The sequence below is a fragment of the Pongo pygmaeus genome, chromosome 8, assembly GCF_028885625.2.
Source record: "Pongo pygmaeus isolate AG05252 chromosome 8, NHGRI_mPonPyg2-v2.0_pri, whole genome shotgun sequence".
NCBI lineage: Eukaryota > Metazoa > Chordata > Mammalia > Primates > Hominidae > Pongo > Pongo pygmaeus.
In genome coordinates this window covers 47,478,499-47,499,712 of record NC_072381.2, presented here as the reverse complement: position 1 = coordinate 47,499,712, position 21,214 = coordinate 47,478,499, and the positions used below count along the sequence as shown (strand labels likewise).

Sequence of the window (21,214 nt, the reverse complement as noted above, 5' to 3'; positions counted from 1 at the left end):
GACACATACAGAGACACAGACACACACATAGACACATGCAGGCACACACACAGAAACAGAGACACACTAACACAGAGAAACACAAACACACAGACACATGCAGAGACACACAGACACATACAGAGACACACAGACACACCTCCCCCTACTGCCACTGGTGTGAGCATCTCCATACTAGCTCCACACAGACTTATGGGCAGACACATATGCCCGGGGAAGTAGATAGGTAAGCTATTGATTTTTTAAAAGTTTATGTTAGGTAATTGATTATTGATACCTTACTAGTTTGAACAGATTTTTAGTTTGGCTTCCTGGAAAATCCAAGAAATTAATTATATTACTTACATGTAAGGAACAGCCAAACTTCTTTAATTCTAATGTATCTTTAGTTTTCTTATCTTACTATGTTTTCTAAAAGGTGCAAAGTAACATTAAATAATAGCAGTTGTCCTTGGCTTGATCTTCGTTTTAATGAGGAGGCTTCTCATGTTTTACTAAGTCTGAAATCGGCCCTATATTTCCAATAGGTATTCGCCATCAAGGACAGTATGCTGGAATGCTACATTAATTGCCAAGAGTGCACACCAGGAATGGATATTCAGTTTCATCAAAGGCTTTCCTATATCTAGCAAAATAATCAAATGGCTTTTCTCCTTGGACCTATTAATGTGTTGACTTATTAACTCTTCTGAGTGAAATCATCCTCTTATTCCTGGAATAAAGCCCACTGGGTCAGGCTCTATTGTGCTTAAAAATGCTGCTGAATTCACTTTACTGATGTGTTGCTATGTTGCTGAGGGTATTTTTCACTATTTTCAGAGGTAAGAATTTATGCATACTTTTCTACTAGGAGACATATTTGTCACATTTATAAATCATGCTATTTTAGCTTTATAAAATGAATAGGAAGGCTTTTCAATATGAATTGTGTAGTTGAAATAGTTTATATATCATATAAAATTATCTTATCCTCAAAGGCTTGAAATAATTCATTTTAGAAACTATTTCAGCCAGGGCTTGCTTTTATTTTTTCCAGAGTCTTAGTTGGCTGTCAACTTAATTTGTACTATGGTTATTGGTCTTTTTGGGCTCTAAACAGTTTTACTCTATTTTTGGTTACTTATATTTTCTAGATAATATAAGTAACCATTCAAAGTTCTGGCAGATCATTTACCACAGATTTAGGTGGTTGTTTGTTTTAAACTTTCTTCTACATATCTGGAGTTAGATTCCCTTTTTTCATGCCCAATGTATTTTTCATGTCCTTCCTTTCTTCCTTCTTCTCTCCCTCCCTTTCTTTTTTTAAATAAATTTTTATAATTTTTTTAAAGAAATAGAGACAGGTTCTCACTAGAGCCCCCCAAAGTGCTGGGATTACAGGCATGATCCAGGGTGCCTGGCCCTCCCTCCCTTTCTTCTTTCCTTTTGTTGATTAGAATTGCAAGAGGGTTATCCTTGAAATCTGTGTTTTCAAAGAATCAGCTCTTGAAGTTTATAACGAGTTCTACTCTATTCTTTGATTAAGTCATCTAATTTGCTTTTTAGCAGTTTCGCTGTTTTGTTGAGAAGCTCTTTTTTAAGCTTTTTGAATCAAGTTCTTAGTGTTTACTTCAATACGTTATTGAAGTCTATGAACTTTTCTGTGAATACAGCTTTGGCCATATCAAATTCGATACAGAGTTTTCCTATAAAGGTTATTTTTCTGACATCTGTAATTGGAATTTGAATCTTTAACACAGGCGTGATTTAGGGAATTTTTTTATGAAGTGGGTTTTTTTTTGTTTATCAGTTATATATTAATATCCAACTGTAGTACATTGTGCTTCTGTCATTCTGTCACCTGCACACTTCTGTTTGGGGACTTTATTGGGTTTCATTGATGGTATAACATATGACCATGTGGCGGAGACTCTGGACAGTAGAATGTGCCTTTCTGTTTCTAGACACAGTTTTTCACATATCTTGGTCCCCCGTCCAGAGAGCATGCACTGCAGTATTTTCATCCCTTTGGCATCTACCACTTGCTGGGCAATTTCTGGTTGTGAATCCAGCATGAAGAGGTGCTCACTGTATTTCCTGGGCATAGCTTTGTGTTCTTGGGAGTTTACCTCTAATAGGGTTAGGAAAAAAAAAAACAATGAAGTGTTTTTCTTACTCTCCACTCTCAGCCATTCAGCACAACATTCTGACACCAGATTCTCTAACATTAAGACAGCAGCTGGGTGCCCTGTAATTCAATTTGGACAATATTGGAGGCAGAGTCAGATCTTACAGGTTGAGAGCTTGGTCCCACAAGGCTGTCCCCCTCCCTCGACTTCAGATGCCATTTGCAAGTCTCAGGTTGTGGCCTGTGCTTCTGACCCGCCCAGCAAATCAGCACTCCTGGGACTCCCTTCTCAGATTCAATTAATTTGCTAGAGCAGCTCACATAATTCAGGGAAGCACTTGCTTCCATTTACCCATTTACTATGCAGGTTTTTATGGTGGTCACAGATGAACAGTCAGAGGAAGGGATGCTCAGGGCAAGGCATGTGAGAAGGGGCGTGGAGCTTCCCTGTCCTCTCAGGCACTGCACTCCAGGGCCCTCCACCTGCTTGCCTACCCAGAAGCTCTGAAGCCGCTCCTTTTGGGATTTTGTGGAGGCCTTATTACGTGGGTGTGACTGACTGAATCATTGGCCATAGGTGATGGACCCAAACTTCAGCCTCTCTCTTGTCCCTAGAGCTGGGGGTGGGAGTGAAAGTCCCCACCCTCTCATCACATGGTTGGTTACCCTGACAACCAGCCCCCAGCCAGGCTGTCCAGGAGTCCAGCAGCACACAGAAGACACTTACCACTTTGGAGATTCTGAGAGTGTTAGGAGGGTGTGCTGGGAAAAAAGACAGCGTCATGCACCACATAGTGGTCCCCTGAGATTCATAATACGATATTGTCACTGTGCTTTTTCTATGTTTAGCTGTAGAAATCCTAACTGTTGTGTTACAGTTGCCTCCAGTATATTCAGTGTGGTCACACACTGTGCAGGTTGGGAGCCCGGGAGCAATAGGTTGTACCACGGAGCCTGGGTGTGTAGTGGGCTGTGCCATCCTGGTCTGTGTAAGTCACTCTGGGGTTTGCACAACGACGAAATCGCCTAAGATGCATTTCTCAGGAGGTATCCCCGTCGCGAATGGACGCATGACTGTATGTGCCTGGGCCACATGGACAGGAAGGGCCAACTTGCAGGCAGGAGGCCTGGGCAGCTTTCAGCTGTGCCCTGTCCTCAGCCCCACACCTGTATCTCATCTGGGAAGTGGAGAGCAGGGCCTCAGAGGCCCCCAGAATGTGTCACAGGGCCCAGCAGGTGGGAAGTCCTCTGCCCATGCCACTCATTGGTGGTGAGGCTTGTGGGCAGTTTTGCAGGGGCTAGAATGCAGCACGGGCCCCTTGGACCTCGGCCTGATTTCCCCCACCCCACTTCGCTGCCCTGCGCTTGCAGCCTAGCCTGCAAATGCAGCAGGGGCAGCTCCTCCTGGGTCAGGCCCTGTCCATCCCACAGGCCTGGCTGGCTCCCCCTGCTGTCACCTCACACCATTCTCCCTCCCCGGAGCCCTGTGCTGGTTGCCTTGGGTGGCACATCAGACATGGTTTCAATCCCAGCTCCACCAGTTTCCCAGACTGGCGCTGGTGACTGAGGCCCTTTGGGCCTCTGTTCCTTCATCTGGAGAAGGGGGAGCAGCAGGAGAGCCACCCTGGGGAGGCATGGAGGCAGCTGTGTCTGGCTTAGGTTCGAATCAGCCTAGTGGCACTAACTGATGTGGGGAGGTTTCAAGATGACTCAGCGGCCAATTAAATGCTTACAAATTCATGGTTTATTGGGACGTTTTCACACACCAACAATCATGCAAATATATTCCACACACCCAGGCAGCCATAAGAGAGGCGGGAGCGAACCACAGTGTCGGGGGACAGGGAGACCAGCTGCTGACCGCCCAAGGTCCAAGTTCCTTCAGAGCGGAGGGAGTGCAGACCCCCAGGTGGAGGGATGGGCTCGTACCCCCAGGTGGAGGGATGGGATCACTCCTCTTCTCCCAGCAGGGCGTCTGGTGGCCTCCAATGGAAAAGAGGCTTCGGAGTTCTCGAGGGCAGTGCTTCTGCAGGTGTCTTGGTCGTGAACAGCTTCTTTGTATTTATGGCCCTCCGCAGGAGTGTCCCTGGCCATCATCTTCAGCTGCCTTTTGGCATCACTTTCTTGTTGGGTCTCAGGGATGCCTGGCCACAGCAGGTATCATCTGATCATTGCAGTCCACCACACCTATGCTAATCACTCTGAGGGCTCAGCAACTTCACTCTAAGCTGAGTTACTTGTCATAAGTACTCCTTTTTTTTTTTTTTTTTTTTGACAGAGTCTTGTTCTGTTGCCCAGGCTGGAGTGCAGTGGCGTGATTTCAGCTCACTGCAATGTCCACCTCCCAGGTTCAAGCAATTCTCATGCCTCAGCCTCTGGAGTAGCTGAGATTACAGGTGTGCACCACCATGCCTGACTAATTTTTTGTACTTTTAATAGAGATGGGGTTTCACCATGTTGGTCAGGTTGGTCTTGAACTCCTGACCTCAAGAGATCTGCCTGCCTTGGCCTCCCATCGTGTTGAGATTACAGGAGTGAGCCACCACACCTGGTGAGATAGGGTCTTGCTCTGTTGCCCAGGCTCTGTCACCCAGGGGTGCAGTGGTATGATCTTGGCACACTGCATCCTTTACCTCCTGGGCTCAAGCAATCCCCCTACCTCAGCCTCCTGAGTAGCTGGGACTACAGGTGCATGCCACTGCCCCTGGCTAATTTTTTTGTAGAGACAGGGATCTCCCTATGTTGCCCAGGCTGGTCTTGAACTCCTGGGCTCAAGCGATCCTCCACCTCGGCTTCCTAAAGTGCCAGGATTACAGGTGTGAGCCACTGTGCCTGGCCATTTGTTTTGAGACCCTAAGGACCACAACACATTATTACACATTCCTGTGCACTGGTACTCTTGGGGCTGGCCAGTGTCTAACCACTGGTTACCAGCCTCCAGGGCCAGGGGACAGACGCACAGCATGTGACAGAAGAGCTGCCTGTGTCCACGGCATGGGGGTGGCAGTCAGGATGTGTGTCTGGGTGCTGTTTCCCAGAGGCTGCCGGACTGAGCATGCCCATGGCTCTGTGACCCAGCAGGGAGCTGGGTGCCCCCTTCCTCTACCCCCATGACTGGCCCAGAGAGAGCTCCCTGCTCCCACAGCCATCTGCCAGGAGGACGACAATTCAAGTGAGGGAAATGGATTTTTATTTGTTTTGAAACACAAAGGAAAAATCTTTGCTCAGCCTAATTAGTTATCATTTAAAAGTAAAAGAACCATATGGCTTTTATTCCATATCCCAGCACCCTAGGTGGCTGTGGAGGGCGGAGGCTGCGGCTCACCCGGGACAGGTCTGTGTGTGGCCTACGCGGCTGGCCATCCCTTCCTGCCTCTGGAGGCCCTCAGCCCTGACCCCGCCGGCTCACTGTCCCTCTCTCTTGGTCATGGGCTGCTGCTTCGGGGCTGACTCCAGGGCTGGCTGGATGTGGGCAGTGTGCCCGGGTGGGCCTGGGCAGGACAGGTTGCCGGTGCCTTCCTACTGGAGCCAGCAGGCGTCCTGGCCACTGCCCAGAACTGATGAGCAGCAGGACACCCTGCTCTGTCCTGCCATCATCAGTGGACAACCCATCTAGGACAGGGACCCCAGAAGGGTGATTTCACTTGGGGTGGAATCTGCACACTGCTTCCCAGCCCCCTCCTCCGTGGCACCCTGAGGGTCTCCCTGGAAAGGACAGAACTGGCCACCAAGGTTGCCTGAGTTTGCACATGACCCCATCCAAGCCTGTGCCCAGCTCTGCCCCTGGGAGGCCCAGGGCTGCCCACCCATCTACAGGAGGCTCTTGTTACCCCTGCAGAATCTGACGGCATTGGCCGAAGAGGGAGCGAGGCCAAGGGGAGGGGGGAGCAGGGCCCCCCAGGCGGCCGGAGTGGGAGGCCAGGCTGCCAGCGCCTGCCGGGAAAGGGCGGGGATTCTCTAAAGTCCCACCTGCTGCATCCTTGGGCCTCTTGAGTCTCAAGAATGGAATGGTTCTTGGTGGACAATGACGTTCTGTGCCCTGAGCAGGCCCAGAAGAAGCTGACTGGACAGAAAGGGAAAAGGGAGAGGCAGAAACCCAGACTGGGCAGAATCTGAGGAGCGTGAAGAGGAGACGACCAGATTCCTTCAGTCAATTCAAATTGTATTGGGTAATAGAAGGGAATTCAGAAGGAAAAAATGAACCATGTGTCTGTAACAAAGCTTTAATTATCCACGTCGCGCCTGTGGCCAGGCCTCTGGAGCGGGCACCCTGTGAGGCGCTGTCGCGCTGGTTCCCATGGCAGCCGCCTCCTTGTTGGAGTCCGGCCTGAGGCCCTTGGCCAGGCCCTGAGACTGCCCTGGCCAGTCCGGAAGGTTTACAAAGGTAAATCCGGCCCTTCTTTGCAGCACTTGAAGTTTGGCTTATGTGAAACAGTGTGGCCTCTGCCCTCTGATGCCTGCCTGGCCTGGAGGATAGTGAGGCAGGGGCTGCAGGGAGCTCCCTGCCCTGCTGCAGGAATGGGGCCCGCATGTGCTCCCAAGGACTGTGCTGCTGCAGAGGCCACAAGGGTTGAGAGAGAGGAGGGTGAGGACTGGAGAGGCTGACCTGCAGGGGAGTGTCACCCCCAATGCCCCCCATCCCTAGACCAGAGCCAGCTCTGAGTCCCCCATGCCTGGGACAGGACAGTGCAACCAGGTCATCAGGTCCACCTGCCTAGAAGCAGGAGGCAGCTTCTCCTCACTTGTTGCTGTCTGCAGCAGGTGCATTGGCTGTCCCTTGCATGGCAGGTGAGAAGGACCCAGAAGTGGGATGAGGGAGGGGGCGGCACCAGTTCCCAAGAGCTGTGTGTCTAGGGAGGCAGGTGGGAAACCTATAGGACTGCTAGTGCTCTGCAGTGCCAATGCCATCAGAACCCACCAGGCATTGAGCCTGTCCTGAGCTTTGTGGCTTCACTTAGTGCTCACGGTCGCCTGGGAAGCAGGTGCTGGAGGTGGCATCTCACAGAGGAGGGTGCCAGCTCCCAGCTGGGGTGGGGCCCACTCCCTTCCCACTGGATGCCCAGCCCATGCCTAGATCCAGCCTGGGCCTGCAGCTGGCCCCTGCCCATCTGCTGGGCATGGCCTCAGCAGATGGGACAAGGGCTCCCTGGAGTTAAGGGAGACACGTTGCAGCTCAGTCAGGACAGTCTGAGAGCTGGGATTTGGGGATGGGGAGGACATCTGAGTGTTGGCTGGGTGGTTGGGGGAGAACCCTTCCTGCCCTGGGTCAGGGAGTAGGAGGTGGATGCAGCTCGGTTGTGGGAAGGGGCTCTGATGTGGCCTACCTGCTGTTGAGGGCAGGCCTGGGGCCAACCTGGGCAGAGTCAGGGTTTGGCTTCTAGAGTCCTGGCTGTAGTCTCTTTAGCAGGCACTAGAATCTCAGAAATGGTGGAGACTAAGCCCCAGACTCTCCCAGACAGGTGTCACTCGCCTGCGCATTGTGGATAGATGATGTCCAGAGGGGTTGGGCAATGGCCGGTCACCCGGCCTTCTTCCACAGAGCTGGCAGGACCTAGGTGTGGTGGAGGGGCTGGGCAGTGGCTGGTCACCCAGCCTTCTTCCACAGAGCTGGGAGGGCCTAGGTGCAGTGGGGATGGAGGCGCTGAGGCGGGTCGTCCGGTGCCTGGGACTGCAGCACCAGCTTGGAGAGAGTACTGTAGCCCTGGCGTGGGAAGAGGGAGCATGAGTGAGGGACACATGTCACCAGGACAGGGGTGTTAGAGAAGTGGGAGCCAAAGGGGGATGGAAGGACTGGGGGCTGCCTGGGGCAGGCACCCCTCCTCTCAGCTCCATACAGGTCCCCCAGCCCCATGCTGGGGTGGTGCCCTCAGGGTCGGGTCCTAGCACGCTCTGCCAGCTGAGGGTGCAGTGGCCCCATTGTCTCGGTGGGCCATCGGCTCCCCTCGCTTATGCTTCCCTGCCAGTGAGTGACATCCAGGAGGTGGGGGTGGCCCCTACCTCATTTCTCCCCCTCCACGATGCCTCTCAGTGCAGGTGGGATCCTGGAGGCCTCTTTTTACTGGTCTGAGAATGCAGCTCTGGACCGGCAGGGTCAGAGGATGGGGAAGGGTGTGTAAGATGGGAAGGGTGAGCGGCAAAGCAGGCACAGCTGCCTCCACCATCTGACCAGTCCTGATGGAGCTCAGGAGGGAGATGGGGTGAAGTCTGTCCTTGCTGCATGCTGGGTGGAAGGGAGGAGGCCCCTAACCTCCTTCCCCCTCCTCTGCCACCCCATGCAGGTTCTTATCCCATCAGGAGCAGTGCCCCTCCTTCTTTCCTTCCCGAGGGTGGCTGAGTCTTCAAGTCAAGTGGGCACACTCAGTCCTCTACCCTCCCCAAGGCGGGCAGTTTCTTCCCTGTGACGTGGCCCACTGCCACATCCCGATGGCCTTCTCTGGGTGGGGCAGTCCCTGGGCAGGCTACCTAGCACTGTCTACTATCCAGGAGGGGGTCAAAATCCTCACTAAGGCAAAGGGCCCACTGAAGGTTTAGCAAAAGATGTGCATTTGCATGGGGAATCTTGTAACCATGGTGCCTGCCTCCCATACGCTCAAACAAGCACTTCACTTACAAATTGCACCTGACTCCCTGCTGAGCCCTCCCTGCTGAGTAAGGTGAGGACCCCCACAAGATGGTCCCCCAAGGGAACCAGGAATCACCTGCTGCATCCTGCGGGAGCCTCCTGGGGAGGGGAGCCTCATTCCCGATGTCCTGGTGGGAGGAGCCCAGACCCTCGCAGAGTGGGGCAGGCGGCCCACCCACTGTAGGCATAGACCCTGAGTACTGATGGCAATGGCGGTGGTGGTGGGATGTGCCCGGGGTGCTGGTGGCTCCAGCGCCCCTGCTCCTGGCAGGGTGGGGACCAGGCCAGGTTGGGGGGCAGCCTGGCACTGCTGGAGACCCTGACCCTGGCACATCACAGGTCCAGATTTAGCAGGGCCGACACACACATCATCAGTCAGTGCATGTTTTGGAGTAAGTGAGGCAGCCAGGAGGTGCCCCAGGGAGGGTTTGCCAGAGAACTAATGCGCCAAAAGCTCCCAGGCTTTGGTGCCAGCCCTTCTGTCCACTCACTCGGCTTGTCCTTTCCCAGAAGCTCCTTCCAGTCAGCTGAGGCCTCACCTCCGCAGGGAGGCCAACCTCACTGCCCAGGCAGAGGTTACCGCGTTCCCACTCACATTCCTGACCTTCTGTCTCCTCTGTGGGAGCACTGATTCTCTCCTAACACATAATATCATGTCGCCATCTGTGGCCGTTGTGCGTGGCACCACACAGCCTCTGTGGGGTGCTCTCTGGGGCCAGAGAGCCCTGTTTTTTTTCCCCTGGTGTATCTCCAGTATCTAGGCAGGGATCATTACCACTTGTGAATGAATGAATGGGCAAAGAATAGGGCTCCGGGAACACCCACCTCCTTCCCCACCCCAGTGCCGGTAATTTCAGAGAACTGGCCGGTTATCCCTTGAAGGGCGAAGGGCCCATTCTGTCGGGTCTGTGGCATGCATCCAGCCCAGCCCAGGTAGGTGGGCAGGTCTCTCCCCTCCTGAGGCCCACCAGGGTCATGGCACAGGGCTGCCCCCAGCTCCCTCCAGGAGCACGCTCTCCCCGCCAGCCAAGAGAGGGGAGACAGGCGAGATGTGTAATTTTCAGTTGCTAATTGTGATGCCCTGCAGCTTGCTGAGCTAAAAATAGTCTCCGTTTTTGTTGAGTAGGTTAAAAAATAGAAGCCCACGTGCTGCCTCAGAAAGAAGCCCCCCTGCCAAGGCTGGCAGAGGCAGGGGGCTGGCTCAAGCCCCTCCTCCACCTCTTGGCAGATCCCTGGGACTCATGCATGATGGGCCCTGAGGGCTGTTTTTGTCCCAGTTTTCCAGGAAGCTGGGTTTCTTAATTTGAGGTCCACAGATGAGCTTCTGGGAGCTCATCGGTCCCCAGAATCATCTGCAGAAGGTCGTGGGAATGTGTGCTTGTCCACATGTCCGGGCCAGGGCTTCAGCCTGCACTTGATGCTCAGGGGGCCATGCCCCTGCCAGGTGCTCTCAGGGGCAATGCTGAGGTCCGAGGAACAGCAGGGCAGACCTGGGCAGACCTGCACATTATGGCCTCTTGGGTCCTGTGAGCTGAGCCTCAGTGTCCCCATCTGAGAAACGGGCCTCTCCGGGCTGTCTCCCTGGGTGAGGGAGAATTGCATTGAGATGAGTCATGGTATGGCCAGCACACGGCTCACTCTAACTCCTAATGATGCACACTTAAAGCAAAGCAAGGTTAATCAAGTGAAGGCTAATCCCTGCTTTGGAAGTTTCCAGAACTGCAGACTCCAGGATCCAGAAGGGGTCCTAGAATTCCGACAGTGTGCTAGGAGCCTGCCCTATACTGCTCCTCCCTTTGGAGTTGAACGGAGGCCTGACCCTGTTCCTGTCCAGCTGTGCAGGAGACTCTGTCCCCTCCTGGCCTGTTGTCCCCACTCTCTGCTGTGGTAGGGCTGGCAGTGTTGGAGGATGGCCAGTTACCCCATGGGGCCACCTTCTGATGCTCCTCCCATAGCGCCTTTTGGGGAGCTGGACAGAAGTGCTCTGTGCACACACCTACGAAGGGGGGCGGGGTGGGTGAATGCTTATTGACCCCTGCGTCCCCCTTCCCTCGGGATCTTTTATGAGGCCACGGTGGTGTCAGGCCTCCCGTGGCTCTGTTGGGTCTCCTCATAGCTGGGCATGCTCTGTGCAGGGCACAGAAAGAACACTCGGGAGTGGAAAGGGACCCAGCTGCTGCCCAGGCCTGGACACATGAGTGGGTGCACGGGAAGATGACACGCACAGCAGGCCCTGGCTGCAGTGAGGCCACAGGCTTGGGCTCGGAGCCGCTGGGCCTCCATCGTAGCTGCAGCTCTCAGGGGCTCCTGGGTGATAGGGCAGGGTGCAAGGTCTCAGAGTCCATGGCTGGAGTTTGAGTGGAGGGAAGGACTGTGCACCAGCTCAGGAAAGGTGTACACACTGTGTGGCTGCCCCTCCCGAGGAGCGCATCCAGCTTTTGCACACGAGGCCAGAGGCAGGTGGCCTCTCTCTGTGTGCTGCCTGGGGGACGGGCATGGGTCACGTTAGAAAGCTGGGTAGCAGGCTGGGTGCGGTGGCTAAACCCTGTAATCCCAGCACTTTGGGAGGTTGAGGCAGGCAGATCACTTGAGGCTGGACAGGAGTTCGAGACCAGCCTGGCCAACATCGTGAAACTCCGTCTCTACTAAAAATACAAACATTAGCTGGGCATGGTGGCGTACACCTGTAATCCCAGCTACTCGGGAGGCTGAGGCAGGAAAATCGCTTGAACCTGTGAGGCAGAGGTTGCAGTGAGCGAAGATCGTGCCACTGCACTGCAACCTGGGCCACAGAGCAAGACTCTGTCTCAAAACAAAAAACAACAAAAAACCCTCCAACATCCTTGAAGAGGCTGCAAAAAGGAATGTCATTTGTACTCTTTCGCAAAAACGTCCCTCTTTTCCTCTCTCTCCCAGGATCTCTCACAGCACTGGGGCTGCATAGGGTCCCTCCTCTTACTTTCTTAAAAGGCTGGAAAGTTTCTCAGATCCTGGCTGCCCGCTCCCCTCTTCTCACCCTGGACCCTCAGTCTAGCTGCTTCCATTCTTGCTCTCTATGCTTTTTTCCTCTCCTCAAGCTATTCTTTTCTTTTATTCATATGTAGTATTTTACATATTTATGGGGTACATGTATTTTTTACATGCATGGGGTATGTGATGATCAAGGCAGGGTATTTGGGGTATCTATCATCTTGAGCATTTATCATTTCTATGTGTTGGGAACATTTCAAGTCTTCTATCTGTTTTGAAGTATACAATACATTGCTGCAAACTATAGCCACCTGAGTCTGTTATGGAACATTAGAAGTTATTTCTTCTATCTAAATGTCAGTCTGTACCAGTTGCCCAAGCTATCTTTGTTTCCTGCTCCTGCCCTCTGGTAGCCATTATTCTACTGTCTACCTCCATGAGAGCAAGGTTTTCAGCTCCCACCTGAGTGGGAACATGCAGCGTTGGTCTTTCTGTGCCTGGCTTGCTCCACTTAACATACTGACCTCCACTCTCAGTGCTGCGTGATTGGCACAGTGTATTCCTTGGTGCGAAGGGGTACGTGCACCTGTGTGAACCTGTGTGTGTGAGTGTTGTGGGGGGAGCTGTGAATATTCAGAAACTAAAGTTTTAGGCTGTGTCCCCTAAAAGTGCCTCTCCCCTGAGTTGTATTGAGGCCGAGATCCAGAACATACCCACTGGAAAAGGTCCCGGAGATCCAGGGCTGTGTTCCCACAGTCCCTCACCCAGGCTGAGCAGAGCCCCAAGAGCAGTGTTCACTTGCACTGAAGCACACCCTGCGTGTGAGCGCTCGTGCTGGGCTGGAAGCCACACTCCATGTGTCTCCCTGCCACCCCCGCACTCCCCACAGCCACCATGAGGTTCAGGTGCCAGTGCCACTAAGGCTCACACAGACGGAGGAACTGCCCCAGGCCGACCACCGATGGGAGGCCTGGCCCACATGTGGATGCAGGCTCCTGGCTTCTCCCCTCCTGGCACTTTGGCGCCATCAGCATGTGGCTGTTCTAGAGTCAGTGGGGGTTGAGAAACCAGATGACAGCCCCTCCTCTAGCCTACTCACTCTATGGGGCGGGGTGCAAGGTCTCAGAGCCCATCTTAAACCTGAGATCAGAGCTTATGGAAATATTGTCTGTGCTCGCTTTATTGGGAAGCACAGTCCCGGGCAGCAGGAGGCTGGGAGCGGTGGAGAGATGCCGGGATGTGTTCCAAAAACAGTTGGTGTCCCAGGCATCTCTGGGGAGGCTCTGTGAAACTTCTGTGTCTCAAAACAGTGCCTCTGGGGTGAGGATTCCTACAGGGTGTTAACCTGCTCCAGCCCCAACCTCTCCCAGGGCTGGTGGTGTGGTGTGTGCCCATGGCCCTAAGGGCCTAGGTCAGAGGCCACAGGTCAGAAGCAGTGGCACCCAGCACTGGGCCACTGGGCACCACTGAGGCAAGGCCTAGATGTGGGTGGCACAGAACCACGTACCTGGTTCCGCTCCAGGCACACAACCACACTAGCTTCCATCTCTCCCTTCAACCTCACTGCAACCCTGCAGGGAGGTGGGACAAGACATTCCACACCCAGTGTCCAGCCGAGGAAGGAGGCTCAGGGCCACCCAGAGGCTTCCCGTGGGTGTGGGGACAGAGCCTGTTCTCTGGCGTGCAGTCCCAGGCCCAGGATCTGCAACTGCAGGAAAGGACTCAGGTGTGTGGGGGTGCGGACAAGGGCATGACAGACTGGGGGTGCAGCTGTGGGGGGCCTCTCAGGATGGTATCACCTGTGGCAGACCAAGGAGGGACAGCAGCAGGACCCCACGAGTCACTTCATCCTCTGGGGGACAGCAGCATATGTGCCAGGTAGGGCACCTTGGGCCAAGCCTGAAAAGGCTGGGACAGCCACAATGAGGCAGAGTAGTGGAGGCCTGGGGAGAGCCCCGTGCGTCGTTGTCTGCCGCCTCCCCTCTGTCCTGCTGCAGCGCATCCTGGCAGGCAGGTGGCAAGGGGCCTCTAGGTTCAGCCTCTCCCAGGCAGCCTCCACTCCGGGCCTCCTACAGTGCTGCCGAGGCTGTGCAGGTCAGGGGTGTGACCCTCAAGGCCCAGCCAGGAAGACTTAGGCTCAGATACAGCGAGGACCCCCTTCTCGAATGGTGCCCCCAGAGAGCCAAGTAAAGCCAGGTATGGAAACCTGCTCTCTCACGAGATGGAAGAGGGCACCCCTCTCACCAGCAGGCTGGGCCCCTGGGACTGCCCTTGTGTCCACCGGCCCTGCGTGGGAGGTGAGAAGGGAGTGAAGCGCGTCCTCCAGGAGATAGCGAGTCACTCTTTTCCGCCTCGCTGTAAGCACGTTTCTTCTGCGTTGATTAGCTCTATAATTAGGAGGCGCTTTCCTTCCTGTCTGAACAGAGGAGGGGCTGCAAGGAGCCAGAGGGGCTGCTGGATGCAAGCCTGTCCCTCACTCCCTGCAAGGAGCTACTGCTCCAAGGAGTCAGAGGGGCTACTGGGTGCAAGCCTGTCCCCAACTCCCTGCAAGGGGCTGCTGCTCTTCCAGGCCAGCCCCAGCTGGACCTGGGGTGGAAGTGAGGGTTCCCACAGACACTGGTCTGGCACACTGGCTGGCCCCAGCCCTGTCTGTGCCTACATCCCGGGTGGGAGGAGGGTGCTTCCTGAGCCCTTCACAGGGTCTGCTGCCTCGAGATGGGTCTGGTGCAGCCAGGAGCAGCTGAGGCAGGAGAGAGGCTCCCCGTGCTTCCTGGAAGTCTGTGGAAGATGCCAGTGCCTCTCCTGCCCCTGAGACCAGTTAAATCAGAGTTGTTGGGGCAGGGGTCAGGCACGGTGTCTTTGAAAAATCCCCACGTGGTGCTGGTGTGCACGTACTACAGCTGAGGGCCTGCCCTGGTTTGTTTATTGATTGACTGAGGCAGGGTCTGGCTCCGTTGCCCAGGCTGGAGTGCAGTGGCGTGATCGTGGCTCACTGCAGCCTCAACCTCCTGGGCTCAAGTGATCCTCCTGCCTCAGCCCCCCAAGTAGCTGGAACCACAGGCATGTGCCACCACACCTGGCTAATTTTTTTTGAATGTTAGTAGAGACAGGGGTCTCTATGTTACCCAGGCTTGTCTCCAACTCCTGAGTTCAAGCAATTCATCCACCTCGGCCTCCCAAAGTGCTGGGATTACAGGCATGAGCCTCCGTACCCGGCCCCTGCCCTGAGTTAGCTGGTGCAGCTTACCTGGAGGCTGAGGCTCTCACACAGGTGGGCTTCCCGGGCCTTCCATTCACCTGCACATGATTCACCTGGTGTCTTGCTCAGCAGCAGATGTGACCTAGCAGGCCTGGCCTGGAACTTGAGATCTGCACTTTGACAATCGACAGGTCATGCTGTAGCTGCAGGTCCAGCGGCCACACTTGGAACTGAGAGGCTGTAGCGGAAGGGTCTAGAACTCCAGTGTGCAGCTGAGCTACCGGAAAGGGGAGCACTAGGCCCACTCCCACCAGTCTCCGGCTCAGGAGAAGGTATTGTTCCTGCTCTGGGGACCACACCTGGCCTTAGAGCATCCATGCAGGGTCTGGCTCTCTGGGGTCAGGGTGGCCTGCTCAGTCCAGGCCAGCCCCAGCTGGACTTGGGGTGGAGGTGATGATTCCCACAAATGCTGGTTGAGCAAGCTGGCCCGCCACAGCCCTATCTCTGCCTAGCCCTGGGGGGGCTTCCTGAGCTCTCCACAGTGCCCAGACACAAAGGGCCAGTGTGTCTAGAATAAGCGGTGCCTTCTGTGTGGTCTGTAGGGGTGCTGAGCAATCATGCTGGTGGGAATCAGCTCCTGGGGGTGAGGAGGCACCTGGTGCCCAGCACCTTACACAGGGTCTCCTCTGATCTTCCCTGCAACCCTCTGAAGTAGTGCTCCCTGTGCCCATTTTACAGACAAAGAAATTAAGGCTCCAAGGGTTTGAGGATCTTGACATAGCCAAGATAGGTGGTGGAGCCAGGCTCGGACTTGGGCTCCCTGCCTGCCCCTGCTGCTTGCTTGGTGTGAATCCTGGCACTGCTGCCCTCTGGCTGTGACCTGGGGCAGTTACTCAGCCCTTGTCTGCGTAAGGGAATAACGGGTTCTCTGGGAGCATAGGGGGTGACTGGGAGGAGTAACTGGGATTCTTCAACTCTAGCCTTGTGGTTTTCAGTGTTCAGCACCCTGGCCATTGCTGTATCATGATTGCTATTGCTGTGACTGGAGCCAAGAGCCCAGTGTGCAATTCTTCCCTGGGAAGGGGCCGCCTGGTGGTGGACACAGCTGTTTGGATACACAGGTTTGCAGCTGCACGTCGAAGTGCCTGCCCCTGCTGTTGGGGCAAGGAGGAAGCAGGTGCAAGAACAAGCGACCTCAGGGCTGGGTGGGGGTGGCCAGCAGGGGACCCCGCAGGGGAAGTGCTGTCATCATCACCATTTCACAACTGGGAAGGTGGAGGGCTGGCCAGATGCACCCAGGAACAAGGAGTGGGCCTGCTGCAGGGCCAGGATTCCTGCCCAGGAAAAGCCATGTAGGGAACCTGCCTCTCCACTTGGCACTGAGCCCTGGAGACCCTCCTCGAAGTGCTCCGTGGCTGGGCAGGGTGGGCCCTGCTAGGTTTGAGCTTTCGGGGGTAGGGGCTCATGGGGCATCCCCCAGACCTTCAGGGTCTTGATTTGTTGGATGCAGGAGACCTAGCCCTGGGCCGTGTCCCCAGGTGGGTCTCCTGATAGGCAGTACAGAAGGAACCCAGAACACCCCACCTCTCAGGTCAGTGCGGCTCCACACGGCCCCCCTCAGGCTCTGCTGACTCCCCGAAGGGATTCTGAGCATGTGCAGAACCTCTGCTTGCCTGGGACACCCCTGCATGCTCCTCCAGGCCCCCACCCTCGAAGGCATGGCCTTCCCAGCCCCTCTCTGGCTGCTGACCAGTGGGCTGGGTCCCCAGGATGGCTCCTCAGCTCCTAGGCAGGCCTCCTGGCACTGAGGCAGGTCTCTCTGCAGGCTGGACATGGAGTGTCCTTGCCCTGTGGGGGATCGGCTGGGGCTGAGTTTGTGGGGTGTCAGAGTGCATCCCCCACATACTACCTCCTGACCAGAGCAGCCTGCAGTGGGAAAGGCCAGTGGCTTGGCAAATGCCCTCTCTGATGACCCCAAGAGCTTGGGGTGAGGAGGCCCAACTGACCAAGGTTACCATCTGCTGGTCGCCTTTTGAACCCAGAACTGTGTGATCTTGGGGAAGTTGTCCCGCAGTGCATTGGCCTCAGGTAAGATGCCTGAGACAGTGCTGAGCAGCTGTGGGCAACAAGGGGTCTGTGAGCCCGCCTTCGTGACTTCATTGCACAAATGGTCACTGAGTGCCACCCTGGGCCAGCAATAGGATACACAGGTGAATGATACAGCCACTTGTGGCTTTGTGGGTCAACAGTCTAGGTTAAACCCAGGGAGGCTTCCTGGAGGTGGTGACACCTAGGCTAGACTTGGAACTCCTGGGGTTTCCTTAGTTGAGTTCCTTCCCACTGGGCCTCAGTTTCACCATCTGAAAAATGAAGGATTGGCTCACATCAGTGGTTCCTGGGCTGGAGTGGAGGGCGTGTTGGAGTACAGAAGCAGCCCACCCCCAAGTTTCTGACCAGCAGGTCTGGAGCTAGGCCTGAGAATGTGCATTCTAACTTGTGTGAGGCACTGCTGCTGGCCTGAGTTTGAGGGGAGCATTGTGTGAGTCTGAGCCATGACCTCCCTGCCCAGGAGTGGGGGCAGCACTGAGCCTGGGGGCCTGGACATTCCATCCAGCCTCATCGTGGGGCCTTTGGTTGCGTTCTTGCTCTCCTTGCCAAAGATTTTCTAAGAATTCCAAGGAAACCTTTAGGCGTTTGGTGGGAAAACCAGTGTTGTCTGGGCCAGATGCCCTTTTTTCCCTGGTGGGAGGGACAGGGACGTGCTCTGTGTGTGTGTGTGTTGGTGGGGGGGTGTGGGCAGGTGGTTCGCTCTCTGCTTGTAAGGCTCCTACAGGGCAGGGGCCCATGGTCCTGTCATGGCACTGAAGTAATCATGGCAACAATTTGCTCTGCGCAGTGGGGAAACTAAGGCCAAAATGGCAGGAGGGTCTCGCTCCTCCACCTGACCTCAGCCGCTGGCACCTGTGCTGCCTTCCCTTGAGGGCCAGGAGGTTGAGCCTGGCTCTGTGTGTAGGCAAGGCCACAGGCAGGCCACCCCTGGCTCTCAGGCTGGCAAATGCTGCATCGCCTAGTCCCCACTTGGCTCCTCCCAGGCATGGTTGGCTGTCTGGGGCACTGGGGAAATAGGCCCAGAGGGCTTCAGACTCCCCTAGGCTTCACAAGAACTCCCAGCTGCAGGGTATGGTGAGACCCTGAGCCCCATCACAGCTGGCCATGCTGTGGAGGACAGTCCCAGTGTGGGCACCGAGGCCTCCAGGAGGCCCAGCTGCTCAGATATCTGCATCTCAGGGGCACTCAGACTCACAGGCCCCAAAGCCAGTTCCAGATCTCTCTCCAGCCCTGCCTCATACTGGTCAGCCACTCGGCCCCAAGACCTTCACCATGTGGAGTGGCCCTGCTCACTACTTCTGCTACCACCTGCCTGACCAAACTCTCCTTGGGCTGTGGCAAGACCCACCATCCACACAGCAGCCACCATAAGTCAGACCACTGTGTTCAGAGCCCCAGGCTCCCACCTCAGAGAAGCAGCACATGCAGCCTGTGTGTCCGGCCCTGAGTCCTCAGACTGTCCTCCCAGCTCCCCGCTGCACACATCTCTGGGTCAGGACCTTGGCACTCACTGTCCCTCATGTCTAGGGTGTTCCTTTCTTATCCTGGGAGCTGCACGGCCAGCCCCATCAGTTGTTCACAGCCCTCTCACCCCAGGCGGCCCTGACTGCCCACCGCAGGCTCCCTGTCCCTTCTCGGACATTTTTCCCAGAGTTTCTCTTCTCTGCTGGCTCTGAGTGTCCAGGGCCCTGGAATGAGGCCTGGCCCGCAGGGAGCTGAAGACACAGTGATCAGATGTGCAGCGGCTGGGGGACCACTGAGGAGCCCGCCTGCCCCTGCCCTGGGATGGGGGTGCCCTCTGCCAGTGCCACTGCGCCCCTGCCACGCACCCCTGCACACATGCATGTAGGCTGCAGGCTGCCTGGGAGGAGGGTCTGTGGAGCTGTGGAGGCGCCTTTGATGCCTCATGTCCTTGCTCTTTTCTCCTAGGAAACTATGCCCCAGACGTCCGTTGTCTTCTCCAGCATCCTTGGGCCCAGCTGTAGCGGACAGGTGCAGCCTGGCATGGGGGAGCGTGGAGGCGGGGCCGGTGGCGGCTCCGGGGACCTCATCTTCCAAGATGGACGCCTCATCTCTGGGTCCCTGGAGGCCCTGATGGAGCACCTTGTTCCCACGGTGGACTATTACCCCGATGTGAGTACGTGGGGCCTTGTGGAGTGAGACTAATGGGGTGACCTGGGCTCCAGGAGATGTCGGGTGTGGGAGGGAGGCCCCCACAGAGTGGTAGAGCTGGACAGGGCTACAGGAGGGGCAGGGCAGTGGGGGGCCCAGGCCCACCTCTAGGGCCTTCTCTGCCTTCTGCTCTGCATACACCCCAGCTAGCAGGTGGCCTGGGGGAACCTGCTGTGACTTCCCTGCTGCTGCCCCAGGTAGGAGGAGATGATCCTGGGGACATGGGAAGGAGAAACACACAAGGGCCAGTCAGGGCCCTGAGTTCTGAGCAGGGCCTCCAAGGAGGAAGAGGAGTTTTAAAGGGCAAAGCCAGCACTTGGAGTCCTGGCGAGGGCATGCCCAGCCCAGGTCCTGGAGCCCAGGGCTGAGCTGGGAAGCTAGTTTGTACATAAACCCTGGTGGTCCAGAATGAAGAGGAGATGGCCCGGCCTGCCCTGCTCTGTCAGCAGAGCGCTGTTCAGGCTGACTCGGGGACTGTTCTTAGTCCTAATCCTAATCCTCCCTTTTCACCTCAAGGTGGCATGATACAGTCTTGGAACAGAGAAAGTGTTCCCTTGTCAAGTGTGGCTTCCCTCCCCCTGGAGGGTGATGTCTCTTAGCAGCAGTGGCACTGGGCCTGCCAGCTCCCTCTTGTGAGCTGAGCATCTACCCTCTGGGAGGGCCGGTCCTGCCCGCGTCATGCTATCCCCTCTCCCTCCCTGCCCTGCTTGTCAGCCTGGGAGTCAGACAGCTTGCAGGGAGGTGGGCGGAGGGATGCTGCCCTCTAGCATCCACTGAACGGGGCTGCAGTGAGCCTGGCTTCACCACCTGCCAGGCCTCCTCCGCCTTCCTGGGCTTTGGGTGAGGGGACCTTGCCTTTCTGTTGCCCACTCCTCCTCCTCCTCCTCCATCTGTCCTTCTGTCTGTCCCGTAAGCCCTGTCAGGGTTTGGCTGGGGCTGGAGATGGCAGTGCAGACAGGCTGGTGAGTGCCCACAGGGCAGAGCCAGGAGAGGGGCCCAAGGCCCTGAAGTAGTCCAGGGCAGGGCCGTCTGTGGGGCAGAGGCCTCATGCCACAGCTGGAGAAGCCGCCCCTCTCAGAGGCCTACCCCAGAGGAGCCACCTTGGCGGTCACCCAGTGTGGTCCCTGTGCCCTGGGATCTGACCAGCTTCCCACGAGAGTCCAGTTGGGCATTGGCTCCTCTGCCGAGCACCTCCCCCTCCCCCACGACCCCACCCTTCCCCATGTGCACGGGTAGCTGAACACACTCACACATGCACACAAACATGCACACATGGTCTCCATGCTCCTCCTTGGAGATGCACAGGCTCTCCCCTTGGGTGCCCTGCCCTTGGCCAAGAGCTCCATGGTGGGCCTTTTCTCCACGTCTTAGTTGTCTCCTTAGAAGGGGGACCCTGAGAGATGTGCTGGCTCTGACCCCCCAATTCCCCATGCTGCATAGCCTGGGGCAGGGCGTGGGAAGTTCGCAGGATGTTAGAGGAGTCCCTGATGCTCCAGGGAGGGCTGCGGTGGGCAGTGTCAGCCCAGGCCCCTGAGTCCTGCTCCAGGAGGCCTGTACTCCCAGCAAACACAACCTGGCTTGCTTCTGGCTGGGGCAAGAAAAACCGGGTTATTTGGGCTGGGAGTAGAGACAGAGGCTTCTGGGCAGCCCAGCCTGCAGCAGCCACGTGGGGCAGAGTACCTCTAGGGAGCCCCAGGCAGTCTCCTCAACCTGCAAGTCTACCCTGTCCACAAGCAGGAGCTAGAGTGAAGTTCCTACAGACATTGACCCTCATTAGACAAAAGGCCCAAGAACCCTGCCCAGGAGGATCTCGATGGTGGGCACGTGGATGTGGTATGGAGGGGCCCTGCTCTGGCAGTCAGGGTCTAGGCCCAGAGCTGGTCAGAGAGTGCAGGGGCCCCCACCAGCATTGCCCCTCAGGCCCCGCCCCTGCTGATGGGGCCCCCGGCCCTGCTGATGGGGCCCCCGGCCCTGCTGATGGGGCCCCCGGCCCTGCTGATGAGGCCCCGCCCCATGGATCAGCCCTGCTCCCGAC

The 21,214-nt window shown here is 56.2% G+C and overlaps 1 protein-coding gene across 3 annotated transcripts in view; it reads left to right on the top strand.

Annotated features, from left to right (window-relative positions):
- The window catches only part of RASGEF1A (RasGEF domain family member 1A), a 69,550-nt gene that overhangs the window by 40,396 nt on the left and 7,940 nt on the right, over positions 1–21,214 (top strand). For all 3 annotated transcript variants that reach the window (XM_054503936.1, XM_054503938.2, XM_054503935.1), the window contains exon 2: positions 18,937–19,140. In XM_054503936.1, the coding sequence (XP_054359911.1) occupies positions 18,943–19,140 (198 nt within the window). In that variant the 5' untranslated portion in view covers positions 18,937–18,942. The remainder of the gene's footprint in view (positions 1–18,936; positions 19,141–21,214) is intronic.